This window comes from Hydractinia symbiolongicarpus, chromosome 9 (genome assembly GCF_029227915.1).
Source record: "Hydractinia symbiolongicarpus strain clone_291-10 chromosome 9, HSymV2.1, whole genome shotgun sequence".
In the NCBI taxonomy this organism is placed as follows: domain Eukaryota; kingdom Metazoa; phylum Cnidaria; class Hydrozoa; order Anthoathecata; family Hydractiniidae; genus Hydractinia; species Hydractinia symbiolongicarpus.
This window is the reverse complement of record NC_079883.1, coordinates 4,137,700-4,151,860: the sequence shown is the minus strand read 5'-3', so window position 1 is coordinate 4,151,860 and position 14,161 is coordinate 4,137,700. Positions and strand designations below refer to the sequence as shown.

Sequence of the window (14,161 nt, the reverse complement as noted above, 5' to 3'; positions counted from 1 at the left end):
AAATTTTGCAACATTTTTTTTAGCATTACCTAGATGAACTTGTGGAAGTTAAAGTTTTAACTGGTAAAAGCAATTGAGAAGATAAAAATTTCGACTTTATATATGATCATAATTTTAACAACCTTTTTGAGTTACTATGAAAGAGAGCCATTCACTCCATGTGTTCACGCAGCAAATTGGTTTGACTCGATTACTCCAAACACAAAAAACATAACAATGAGTTAACTATAAACAGTGTTTACCAGACGCCCTTGAGAGCTTTCAGATTTTGAAAGTTTCCGGATTTTGCGATATAGCCTACAAATTCGGGACAATCCCGAAAAACTCGGAAAACTTTGATTTTATGTTATATTTATGTGCTTTATCATACTTCTTAAGATATTGCATAACATTGCATACAATATTTATTTTGCCCTCGTGATTTTCTTTCGTCAATCCTACACACATAAGTAACGCCAGATCGAATTGCTTTCTCTAAACATACTGTTTCCAATATCTTACTATTAAAATTTTAGTTCTAAAAACTTTTGTTAAAAAAACAAGCAGGTTTAAAAATGCACATCGCCAATGATCTAATTAACGCTCAGGGCATTTGTTTAACTACCGAGATTTCTAAGTGGTGTTTATTGAAGAGGGGCGTTAAAAAGAGAGGGGGCGTTAATTTAAAAAAATCACTTTGTATGTACCTCAATATATATTTTTCCGTAATATCAACCGTTACAAACTCATCGGCGGCGTTTATTAGATTTAAGACGAGTGTTAAGTAGAGAGTTAGCAAGATATGTGTTGTATTGTCATCGTGATCAACCATTGCGCCCTTCAACATGGTTAGTCAATTTAGTCCCCGGAATTTTTTGCCTGGTCTCAAAGCTGCTTTAGTCAAAAGGGCTTGGGTTGTTGTATTGCACATTGACTATCTAGATATCATCGCCTTAAAGCCTGAAACTATAGTCTGGCAAAAAGTGTGCAGTTTTGTAGCAATTAAATGTGTAGTGGTAGAGTAGTGTAGTGGTAGAGTGGTTTAGTGGTAGTGTGTGTAATGATAGACGGTGTAGTGGTGTAGTGATTAGAGTAGTGTAGTGATAGTAGGTGTTGTGGGAGAGAAGTGTAGTTGTAAAGTGGTGTACTTGTAGAAGGCGTAGTGGTAGAATAGTGGTAGTGTGTAGTGGTAGAGTGTAATGGTAGAGTGGTATAGTGGTGGAGAGTGTAGTGGTAGAGTGTAGTGGTAGAGTGTGAAGTGGTGGAGTGTGTAGTTGTAGAGGGTGTAGTGGTGGAGTGTGTAGTTGTAGAGTGTGTGTACTTGGTAGTACACCACTCTACCAATTAGAGTGTGTAATAGTAGTACGTGGAGGTAGAGTGTGTAGTGGTGGAGTGTGGAGGATGACTATTGCAGGGGATATAAAAAACGCTATAAAATATCAAAATCGAAGTAAGCCAGAGTTTCTAGGAATTTAACAAAAAATTATGCTTTATTTCCCTTACTTTCCCTTGACACCCCGATAAAAAGACATATTAATTGCACCTAAGATTTCCACTTGTTCGTAGAAACCTTTAAATACGGCAGAAACGTAAATAATAAAATGCTTTGGCAGGCATTCGTTTTAGGATCTGAAAGTTCTACAACTTTTACTTTATTTCGAGCAAGCTTCTTTTTCAGTAAGTTGGAGAATTGAATAAATACTAAAGTATTTATTCAACTCTCCAGGGCTTCAGTAACCAGAGAAAGCGAGAAGCAGAAACGTCGTGTTTTGTTAAGCTGCTCAAATATGAACAAAAAATATGCTTGCGATGGACATTTTCTACCCCGAAGACGCACTTTAGTCACCCTCTGAAACTTTCACGACTGTATTTAGAACTTTCAGGTCCTTTGCGAGTTCGAGATTTGTATGACTGTGTACGAATAGAAAAACAGTATGGTGACATTTGACAACAAAGAAAGAGTGACCACGAATGTTATTTTCTCTTATAATAATAGGCTAAGTTTGCTTATAAGTGAAAATTCCGATGTTTATTTCTCCTGAAGAATGTGCAAATTATCGGCTATTCAAACATTAGCTCATTGAGGTCGACAGTAGTATTAAAACAGTAGTATTTAAAGGATAGTGACGTCATTGCGGTGGACTTTTAAATTTGAGACAAAATAACGTAAAAACGGACAGGATAAAAATGAAAAGCGTTATTTGAATTTTGATGAGAATCTTGCATTCACGCTGCCTCTATTGTGTAGAGCTTAAGCTGCTGATCAAGAAAATGTATATGATCATGTGCTTTTAATGAGAGGTTAATGAGATATAGTGTTTGAAAATTTTGCTGACGACAACAACGACCTGCCAAAACACAAATTTTTTGTATTAGAATTTTTTATACCTATTGCATTTATTGTATAGATCTTAAAACGCTGATCAAGAAAATGTATAGGATCATGTACTTTTGACAAACGGTTGGAGAGATATTGGGGTTTGAAGGTCTTCGACCCGTTCATTCCGAAACGGATTCCGGGAGCCGGGTTTCGGAAAATTACCCAAATTTGTCCCAGGTGGTCCCTAGTTACCCACGCGGTGATAAATCATTGACGTCACTACCTCGTTTTCAAATTATTTGGCCTCAAAATTTTAAATGCACTGTAATGCCCTTCGCAGTACCTTCAGGTAAACAATAATAATAATAATAATAATAACAACAATAATGATAATACTAATAATAATAGTCGATAAGGCCCGTGGAAAAATCCACTTAGGCAGAAGGACAATGGAAAAATAGGTTGTTTTAGATTTTTTGCTGACGTCAGCAGTGCAATTACAAAAATTTTAGCGTCAGCAGTGCAATTACAAAAATTTTAGCGTCAGCAGTGCAATTACAAAAATTTTAGCGAAATTTAGTTTATTCGTTGCCTGTACTGTGCAGAGGTTTAAACGCTGACCAAGAAAATGTATATGATCATGTCTTTTTGATAAGCGTTTAATGAGATATAAGGGCTTTAAAATTTTGCTGACGACAGCAATGGCCAGTCAAACCCTCCCAATTTTTTTTTTTAGAAATTTGTATACCTGCTGCTATACCTTCATTGTATAGGTCTTGAAACGCTGATCAAGAAAATGTATAGGATCGCGTATTTTTGACAAACGGTTGCAGACATATTAGGGTTTTAAGGTTTTTTGGTGACGTCATCAACCCGTCCATTCCGAAACGGATTCCGGGACCCAGGTTTGGGAAACTTACTCAAATTAGTCCCAGGTGGTCCCTAGTTACGAAGGAGATGACGTCAGTTATTTCCACCCGTTTTCAAGTTATTTAGTCTTAAATTTAAAAGTGCAATGCAATGGCTTCACTAATCTTAATATACTTTTCTTTGACGTCAATATTGCTTTAACGTCAAAGCTTGGTAATTTACAGAACAAATTTATAGACGATGTTTTATAAACTTTATCAAAGAAATTTTATCCACTTTGCAAAAGTCACAGACAGACAGACAGAAAGAACTGGCGTATTATTATATAGATTGACCTTAAAGTAGTGTTATTGACGTCGCGCCGTAACGTCAAAAAATTTAACATATTAGACATAGATTTTTCAGCAACATCAAAGAAAAATGAACACATCCACTTTGCCTGTTACAGAGACACATCACTTGTGTATTATTATTTTGTTAATTTATTTTTTATTATTAAAAACTGAAATAAATATTATTGAAAATTGTCGCAGTTTATTTATTTGTTTTACGCCAAGATGATGTCTCTTGATACCTCGCGAGACACCGCGACAAGACGTCAGATTAAGAGAGCGTAGTTCGCGACATACCGTGACAATTATTTTCACACCACTGTCACTGATAGAAGTACCAGAAACATCAAAATGCGCGATTTGTGTGCACACATTGTGTCCTGTCAATAAGCATGCAATCAAATCATCAAAATCGGAGTCGTAAATATCAGTCCATGAAAAATCGACATCCCAGAGTGTTTTATTCCACCTCTCACAGATAGTTTTAATCATGATTTCGTTCAAACTGCATTTCGACATATACAAACGTTCTAATCGATCAGACGATAACTCCAGTCCTTTTTGACTGATGTTCGAATTTCCGCGCATGTCCAGTATGGTTAAAAGTTTGGATTCTTGTAACATGTTCACTAAAATAGAATCCGTAAGCCACGACATAGCACCTCTTTTTGCAACACTGCATACAACCATTTGCTTAAAACCACAGAACGAATGCTTCGATGAATTTTTCGGCTCAATAAATAAATTAGCTAAATAGAGTTCTTCTAATTTCGGACATGAATCCTGGAAGTCGGAAAATGATACACTTCTCACAGAAGTGTTTGAGACATCAAGGCTTTTCAACTCACAACAATGCTTAATGATCATAGTCAATACTGCTGAGCCCAAACCAATATTTCCAGAGAAGTTCAAATGTGTAAGCTTGTCTCGACGAATTTCGATCACATTTATCACGCTTTTTGCATACACAGTTGGAATTCTAAGATTCGATATGTTGATTCTCTCCAAAGAACACTTTTCAGCAAGTAGAACCAACGACGATCCAGAAATCTTAGCAATAGACTTTTTCTGACAGTGAGATATATTTAGCGACTTTAACCTTGAACAATGGTCGGCTATACTTTCAATACCGACATTTGTAAGGTACAGCCATCCTGACAAAGACAAGTGCTCTAAGTCTCGAAATTTGGTTTTCACAAGTTCATCTAACAAACAATCTTTTGCGTTTTCATTTCCACCCATAAAAGCCAAGTCAGCATTTCTCCAGCTGACTGGTTGGACTACTGTGTTATTCCAATGTCGACATACTTGCGCGCAACCACACACATACTTCACTCCTTTATTTTCACCGTCACATACATAACGAAATATCTTTGTTAGTATTTCACTTGGTAAAATTGACCAAGTCTGGTCACTGGGTGGGCACGGATGCACCACTTCTACAACTTCCAAGGGTGGGTTTTCTGAAAAGGAAAATCCCAAAATCAGTGCAGATTTTGTTAAAGCGAAAATTAAACCTACGAAAAAATATAATACCTTCTAACAGTTGTTTCTCTTTCTTTTTCGATCTGTTTGGCTTAGAGTTTCCGTCAGGATTTGGATGGAAATCAGAGTCACTGGAGTCAGACATTTGCTGTGAATATCGCTCAATATCACCAAACCTTCGAATCTTTCTTCTCACCCTTGACTTTCCTAAAAAAACAACCTGAAAATACAGGATAGCTGTTAATTTTCGCAAATATATTCCAGGACTTTTTCAGGAGTATTTCAAGAGAGATTTCTGACAAAAACAAAACAAAAAAATAAGCGGGCTAAAAAATGTCGTAAAGGGATCCTGCATAACCATAAAATTATTTTCTATGATTTCCCTATTTCGGCAACTTTCCAGACGAGTAGTGGACATTCCCTGAATTAAAATACAATAAACAGAAAAAATAATAAATAATGACAAATGATCAACCATTGAATGTCATAATAAAAGTCAACAATTCAAAATAAGTGCCACACCTCAAATTTGAGTGAGATCTAAACTTTAAGAGGGGTTGAGTAATTTTAGATAAAAGTAAATGAAAAGAAACAAGAAGCCCTGGGGGCTCTAAGAATTTCCGCTCGCTACCAAAATATTTGATGACAACCTGCTAATTCGTTGTGTTATCGTGCCAAACATTCGAAGAGGTTTGGTGCATGAAGCTCGAAGATAAAGCACACAAGTTACATTATATCTTACAACAAACGCAAACAAAACGAAACGTGTCATAATAAACTCACATTTTAAAAGAAATTGCTAAAAAAAAATACAGCCTATCATTCATGGTTGAAAGTCTTGCGATTGAAACGTTTATGGTCTTAAACGGCATTTAGGTGGCAAAAAATCAAAATTTTGATGTGACCATCATTTTCAGCATACTTTATTTGTTAACTGTACCAAATTTGGCCGAAAATGGCATTTAGGTGGCAAAAAATCAAAATTTTGATCTCACCATCATGTTCAGCATACTTTATTTGTTTACTGTGCCAAATTTTGTTGAAATAAAAGTAGTTCTAATTTTTGGACTAATTTGGCCTAAAATGACATTTAGCGACAAAAATCAAAATTATGATGTCACCATTATGTTCAGCATACTTTTTTTGTTAACTGTGCCAAATTTTGTCGAAAACAAATACCAATTTTGGCCTGAAACGTCATTTACTAGTACTTAGGGAGCTTGGGAAAAGTACGAAGTTTAAATCTGTGACGTTTCAATTGACCATTTGAGACAGGGTTAGTTAGTTAGTCAGGTATACCAATACTATCCTTCTCTCAGAGGAACGTGAAATCCCAGGGTCGATTTTTTCTCAAAAAATGCTCCGAAAGAAAAAAACGACGGTTTTAAAGAATTTCCTACGCCTTCGGGCGCGGAAATTCAAAAATAATAAATAATGACAAATGTTCAACCAGTCTTGTCAACGCAAGCAGTTACGCACAATGACTTGGTTCCTTACTATTGTTAAGGGTGGATACTTTTCTTTTTTCAGCTTGATTTCGTTTTACTGGTTCCTCATCAGTTGTGCTGTCAGTCGAGGATGACGAAATCTGTTTCTTTTTCTTTTTTCTTGTAGCTATGGTTAGAAACAAAACAAATATGCAACAGGAAAAATTGCGTTTTCTTATTATGCATGGTTGGATATTAATACTAAATGTCATATCCAAAGTCAACAGTTCAAAATAAGTGCCACACCTCAAATTTGAGTGAGACCTAAACTTAAAGAGGGATTGAGTATTTTTAAATGAGAGTAATCACCATAACAATCACCAACACAACAAAGAGCAGCTGAAGCTATAAAGCGCAATCCGAAATTTTTCTTTTCGTAGGCAAAGAAACAAGCAAAAGTCAAAACTACAGTTGGTTCATTCATCGATGAAAACAGGAATTGCGTTTCAGACCACAAAACAATGGTTGATATGCTACTTCAACAGTATTGCTCCGTGTTCAGTGATCCGTACAAAAATTATCAAAATAACAATCAGCCATATCAATACGAAGAGTTGTTACAAAGTATTTCATTCACTGAAGAAGACATACAAAAAGCAATTGATGAACTGTCAACAAATTCTGCCCCAGGTCCTGATGGTTTCCCCTCTATCTTGCTCAAACAGTGTAAACATCATCTGTCAATAGCATTAACATTGATTTGATCGAAATCATTTGAAGAATGTATATATAATTGCCCCTCAACATAAAGGAGGAAATAAAGCAACACCTGCAAATTATCGTCCCATTTCCCTTACATCACACATCGTAGAAGTTTTCGTAAAGATTGTTCTTAACCAAATGGTTCATTACATGGAAAGAAATAACTTGTTTAACCCAACCTAACATGGCTTCAGATCTAGTCGTTCATGTTTAAGCCAACTACTAGATCATTTGACAACATTCTCCACATTCTATGCAACAATTCTAATTCAGACGTGATATACCTTAACCTTGCCAAGGCATTTGATAAGGTGGACACTGGAATTACATTGAAGAAAAAAACAACAACTCGGAATAAAAGGGAAGCTGTTAAACTGACTTAAAGCGTTTCTGAATGATATAACACGATTTGTTTCTCTTCGTCTGCTCGTGTTCGTTCAGGTGTCCCACAGGGATGTGTTTTTGCACCACTCATCTTCTTAATTAATGACATTGACCTCCTTGTATCAACTTCATCCCTGACTATTTTTGCTGATGACACTAGACTGATGAAAGAAGTTAACACACTCACAGATGCAGCGGAACTCCAAGATCTACAAGCAGTTTATAATTGGAACAACAAGAACAACATGTCATTTATTGAAATTAAGTTTGAACTCTTACAATATGGTAACAATGAATCACTCAAAAATTGTTTCTACTACAAATCATCCTCAAAATCCACAATTACCCTTAAATCAGTTGTAAAAGATCTTGGTATTCACATGTCCCATGATGCAATGTTCAAATACCATATAAATGTCGTCATAGAGAATGCAAAACAACTCAGCAGCTGAATTTTACGCTCGTTTAATTCAAGATCACTTGTCATCCTCGTGCAATTTTGGGAGTCCCTAGCAATCCCTTGTCTTGAATATATACTGCTCGCAACTTTGGAATCCATTAAACAAGTCACTCATTAGCTCTCTTGAAATGGTCCAATGGAGTTTTCTGAAAAAAGTAAGCAGTAGAAAACATGACTAATGGGATACACGGAAGCATTTTCATTTGCACTCCCTCCAACGAAGGCGAGAAAGGTACATCATTATCTATATACGTGGAAAAGAGCTGAAAATTGTGTACCAAACTTAACTCCTGCTCAAGCTCAAAGTCTCAAATCATAAAAGTCGTCTCCTCAGTAATATGGCGGACACGGACACGGATACGGAGCGTGTTATGAGAAATCATATTCGAGATTTGTCAAATCCTGACGAATTTGAGTTAATGTGGAATGAAAATGATTGTGCTGTAGACTCAGAGAAATTCATAGATGATAAATATGAAGAGATAAGGTATGAAAAGTTGAAATCTGAATTATTTGCGGATCTGAATGAATCTCTGAAAGATATCATAAAAATGGAAATTCGTAAATTGAGGCGTGGTTATACTCCATTATTGGACGACGAAAGTAATATTTCAACACAACGAAGTTATATTAAATCACTCGAAGACCAAATTAAATTTTTGAAGGAAGAGGTGAGCTCAAAAAATAATATTATAGATTTGTTTATACAGAAATCACTAATGCATGACGAGCGTTCTAGCTCTTCACAAGATACTTGTATTAATTTTTTACATCACAAACAATTACCGCAAAACTCCCAAAACAATTATACGGAATCATTATCCTCTAATCATACTGACAATGAACATTTTAAAGATTTACAAAACGATTCAATTAAGTCTGATGGTTGTATTGAGACAAACATTGAAAACCAATTACAGTCTATAAGAAAAAAGAAGCACGAAGAGTTTAATGCGATGCAAGAAATTACCGTCAAAAGCAGAAAACAACGTCTACAACAATTAGCCGGTTATAAAATAGAATCCCGTCCTAGCCATTTAAATACATCAATTGAATCGGATACCGAGAAAGTTGATTGTGATAATGATGTTACATATATATTGGGAGATTCCATAATAAAGGATGTTAAAGGGTGGAAGCTTGGGAATCAATTCAACGTTAAGACAAAAGTTATTGTTAAACCATTCTCCGGAGCAAAAATAGACGCGATGAATCATCATGTGATCCCCTCACTAAACCAAAAGCCTAATAGAGTTATTTTGCATGTCGGTACAAACGACATACCATCTAAAAAGACTCATCATCAAATCTGCAATGATATTTTGTCTCTGGCTTTGAAAATGAGTGATAAAACCAATGTTATCATATCAGGAATCATTGAACGCGAAGACAGATATAATGTAAAGGTCAAAGCGGTAAACGAGCTACTCAAATCAAAATGCCAGGAGCGAAACATTTGTTTTATTACTCATACTATATCTCCAAAACTTCATCTAAACCGAAGTAATCTTCATCTGAATCGAAAAGGAACCTTGTTGCTATCCCAAAAATTTGTTGACACACTAAAGAAATATCAAAATGAATGAAATGTAGTCTACAACGATGACATGAATGTGAATGACAGTCAAAACCTTTCCAATACTTTACCTTCTTTGAGAAATTTACGGATAAAAAATCCTAAGAATGTTATTATTGCCCACGTGAATATCAACTCAATACGAAATAAATTTGACTTCCTGAAAGAGTTTGTGGAAAACAACATCGATATTCTCTGCATATGTGAAACAAAAGTAGATTCATCTTTCCCGGTAGGTCAATTTGACATGCCTGGATTCAAGCTCCCCTTTCGCCGTGACCGGGATAAAAATGGTGGAGGTTTGATGATCTTTGCAAATGAAAATCTTCTTACTAAAGAACTGACTTCATTCAAGGTACAGAATGGAATAGAACTGATTACGTTGGAGATAAACCTAAGGAAGAAGAAGTACCTATTGCTGTACACTTATCGTCCACCGTCACAATGCACACACTTTTTCCTCTCAAATATCACGAATGCACTTAATTTTCACATGAGACATTACTCAAACATTATCGTAATGGGCGATTTTAACCTGGAGCCAGATAGTGATGAAATGTCAGAGTTCATGAGTGCCTTCGATTTGTCTAATCTAATAAAGGAAAAAACATGTTTTAAATCAGCATCAAATCCCTCATGTATTGATCTGATTTTAACTAATATTGGAAGGACGTTTAAACACACAAGTACTATCGAAACTGGTCTTTCAGATTTTCACAGAATGGTGCTAACTGTTATGAAAACTACTTATGTAAAAGCTCCACCGAAAGTTGTGAATTATCATGACTACTCTCATTTTAATAAAGAGATATTTATATCAGAATTGACCAACAGGATGCAAAATATAACCACGTATGAACAATTTAATAACACTTTCAAAAATATATTGGATAATCATATGCCACTTAAAAAGAAAATCTTGCGATCGAATAATAAACCATTTATAAACAAGAATTTGCGAAAGGCTATCATGCTGCGTTCCAGACTACGCAATAAATCGATATCATCTCCTTCAGCTGAAAACATCAAGCAGTATAAATTACAACGAAATCTTTGTGTCAAGCTGTCGAGAAAGGCCAAATTTACTTACTATTCAAACCTTAATAATAATAAGATAACAGATAACAAATGTTTTTGGCGTACTGTGAAGCCATTTGTCAGTGATGATTCATCAAACCAAAAGAAAATCATTCTTATCGAAAATGAGTGTATTATCTAGAGTGATGAAGACATAGCAAATATCTTCAACTCTTATTTTCAAAAGGTTATCAGTTCATTGAAGTTATATCGATGGCCTGATGTTTCAACAGATTCACATGATTACGTTCTGAATGCTATTTATAAATACGAATTACATCCGAGTATCCAAAAAATCAATGAGAGATATAACCATATTGCGAGATTCGAATTTAGTCCAACAACGGGAAGTGAAATGTGGGAAGAAATGAAGAAATTAGATGAATCCAAATCAAATGTTGCTGATGATATTCCGAGTAGAATTTTGAAAGATTATTATAGTTTATATTATCAAAGTCTCGTTAGCATATTTAACAACACCGTTATTAAGGATTCTGAATTTCCAAATGAGTTAAAATGTGCCGAAAATTTTCGACCTATAAGTATTTTGCCTGTGGTCTCTAAAATATTTGAAAAGCTTCTATATAAACAACTTATGGGTTTTTTCTGTGATAAACTATCTCCGTATTTATGTGGTTTCCGAAAGGGCTTTAGTACTCAACAATCTCTCTTGCGTATGTTCTCGAAAGTGCGAGGAGCATTAGATGCCAAACAAAAAGTTGGAGCTATCTTTATGGATCTATCAAAAGCCTTTGACTGTATTAGCCATGATCTTCTTATAGCGAAGTTATATGCCTATGGTTTAAGTTTTTCGGCTTTAAAACTTGTGACTAGCTATCTGAAAAATAGGAAGCAACGTATCAGACTGGCAAACTCTTTTAGCGAATGGCTTGAAATGACTTTCGGTGTCCCTCAAGGATCTGTGCTAGGACCTCTCCTTTTCAACATCTTTTTGAATGATTTTTTATCTTTTGTCACCAGCGATATATGCAATTATGCTGACGATAACACGATTTATGTTATAGGAAACTCTGAGGAAAATATTTTGTACGAGCTTGAAAATGAGATGAGAACTGTCTCAACATGGTTTAGGTTAAACTGCTTACAACTGAATGAAAGGAAGTGTCATTTTATGTTTTTCGGTAGCAACACACAATGTTTTCTACAAGTTAATATCAATGGAACAGCTGTGCAATGCTCTTCGGAGGAAAAACTTCTTGGTATTACAATAGATAATATGTTGACTTTTAGCAAACACGTTAAAGATTTGTGCAAGAAAGCAAGCAATAAATTAAATGCTCTTGTTAGATTATCACCGTATATGGATCAACAAAAATTATATCTCATATTAAATTCTTTTATTTTATCTCAGTTTGGTTACTGTCCTTTACTTTGGATGTTTTGTAACCGTACTACTAACAATTCCATCAATAGAATCCATAGTAGAGCCCTTCGTGTAATAACTAATGATTATAGCTCTTCATTTCAAGACCTATTGGAGAAAACTGGAACTGTTAGTGTACATCACCGTAATTTGATTATTTTATTAAAGGAATTATATATAAAGTCAAAAATAATACCAATCCTGATATTATGTCCGAAGTATTTATTCTTAACAAAAATAGGTACTCGAATCGTATTAATTCAGAGTTTTTTCGAGGTAGAGCACAAACTGTAAAATATGGCTTGGAAACTGTAACCTTCAGAGGACCGCAGCTATGGGCAACTCTACCAAAATCTATTCAAGAAGCGCCATGCATTTCAACGTTTGTAAGTTGTCTAAAAAAATGGAAAGGCTTAACTTGTCAGTGTCGTCTTTGTAGATTGTATATTCACAATTTAGGATACATATAGAAATAAGATCACCTTTTGAGGTTAAATTCTTTTTAGTTTATTTATTATTTTTAATTTATATTTGTTAGTTACATGAAGTCGATTTTAATTAGTCAGTTTTTTTAAATATGACTATTTTTATTGTATTTTCGACAATAAATAATGTGAAATAAAAAAAAAAAAAAAAAAAAAAAAATCTTCTGTTAACATCAAAGCCCAGCTCCTTCTCCAAACTACACCAAAGCTTTCGTTATCAAGCTCCAACACTATTCAATGCTCTCCCTAAACATATTAGAGACACGTCTCAATGTTCACTTGAGTCGTTTAAAAGAACAATAGACCAGAGAAACCCTCATTATGTGACAACAGCATACCTTCCATTACAAAGTTTAACACTGCTTCTTCTCTCTTTAGAGATCGAGATGATGAAGTTGCAGCCGACGCCGGTCGTTCACGACAGACGTTAAGGGTAACCTCTTCAAAAACTATCAATAAGTATAAATAAGTAAGTATGTTTTGAATCGCCTGGACCCAGGTAAGATTCATTATTTTATTTATAATGTCCCTATGGTAAACAAAACTAAGAAATATTGCTTCAGGCTTAATAGGGTTAACACTATTCATATGGGGGGGGGGGAGACTTTTTAAAACCTTTTTTTAGCTTAAATTTCTTACTATAAATTGACGCAATATTTTTTGTCTCTTACATTAGTGACATAAAAAAAAAGAAATTATGCAAATATTTTTTTTCAAATTTAGGCTAATTTTTACCCACTTAAACAAATTTACTGACGTCATTAGCAAAAATGTTGACATCAGCAGTTGTTTTGTAAAGTTTTTACCTAAGGTCTGAGGAACACTTATAGTAAGTTCCATGTCTATTGAACAACAATTTTAAAAATTACAAAAAAAGGCTGTATCAGCCCCCTTTCCCAGCCCCAACATTAAGGAACCCCTAAATAACCCAGCATGAATACGGTTTAGTAAGGCTATATATATATTCCCCTTTTTTCAAAGAAAAGCTTACAAACAATTCTAACATAAGAACATATGGTTACCACTCTTCCATGACACTTCGTTCTCTTCTACTCCAGGTTCATAGTCAGTATCATCTGTATCTGATGAAAAATTGCGATGCAAGCCATAGAACATTAATCCAGGTGTAACATGACGAACTCTTCGGTGAAACATATTAATTAACTAGTCTTTTTTTTACTAAAACATACAAATATTAGATGTAAAATCTAATAAAATACATTTTTTAGCACTCTCATCTATTTGGCACCCCTTCTACTAACAACCACCATTGACTTAATTTGAAATATCTTTTTAACGTGCTACGATTATAGACACCCAGACAGTTATTAAAGGTACCATGCGTTTATGGTAATATATTAAACAAAAAATATATGTCAAATAAGGCCCTCATTAAAAACACATTTTTTTGTGACTGAAGTAGATATATTTTTAATTTTTATTTTCTAATCTCTATACGTTGACAAACAGAAGTGATTAGCAAAGAATTCTGCAGGATCAGAATTCACAACATGGTAAGACATATTTTCAGTTATATATATAATATGCAGTTATGCAAGAATACTTTTACCCAGGCTTTTTCCGGAATATTTCAGTAGGTGTGCGATGATTCGCACGTGT

The 14,161-nt window shown here is 34.7% G+C and overlaps 1 protein-coding gene across 2 annotated transcripts; it reads right to left on the bottom strand.

The window, feature by feature from the left end:
- Positions 1-3,628: 3,628 nt before the first annotated feature.
- Positions 3,629-13,746, bottom strand: LOC130657694 (F-box/LRR-repeat protein fbxl-1-like). Of its 2 annotated transcripts, none has more exons than XM_057460703.1 (4): positions 13,546-13,746; positions 6,484-6,600; positions 5,038-5,193; positions 3,629-4,964 (listed from the first exon to the last, which is right to left on the bottom strand). In XM_057460703.1, exons 1-4 carry the CDS (start codon positions 13,694-13,696, stop codon positions 3,652-3,654), a joined length of 1,737 nt encoding a protein of 578 aa, XP_057316686.1. In that variant the 5' UTR covers positions 13,697-13,746; the 3' UTR covers positions 3,629-3,651. The 2 variants fall into 2 exon arrangements, with proteins under 2 accessions (XP_057316686.1, XP_057316687.1); XM_057460704.1 differs by having other exon boundaries at positions 13,564-13,745.
- Positions 13,747-14,161: the final 415 nt, after the last annotated feature.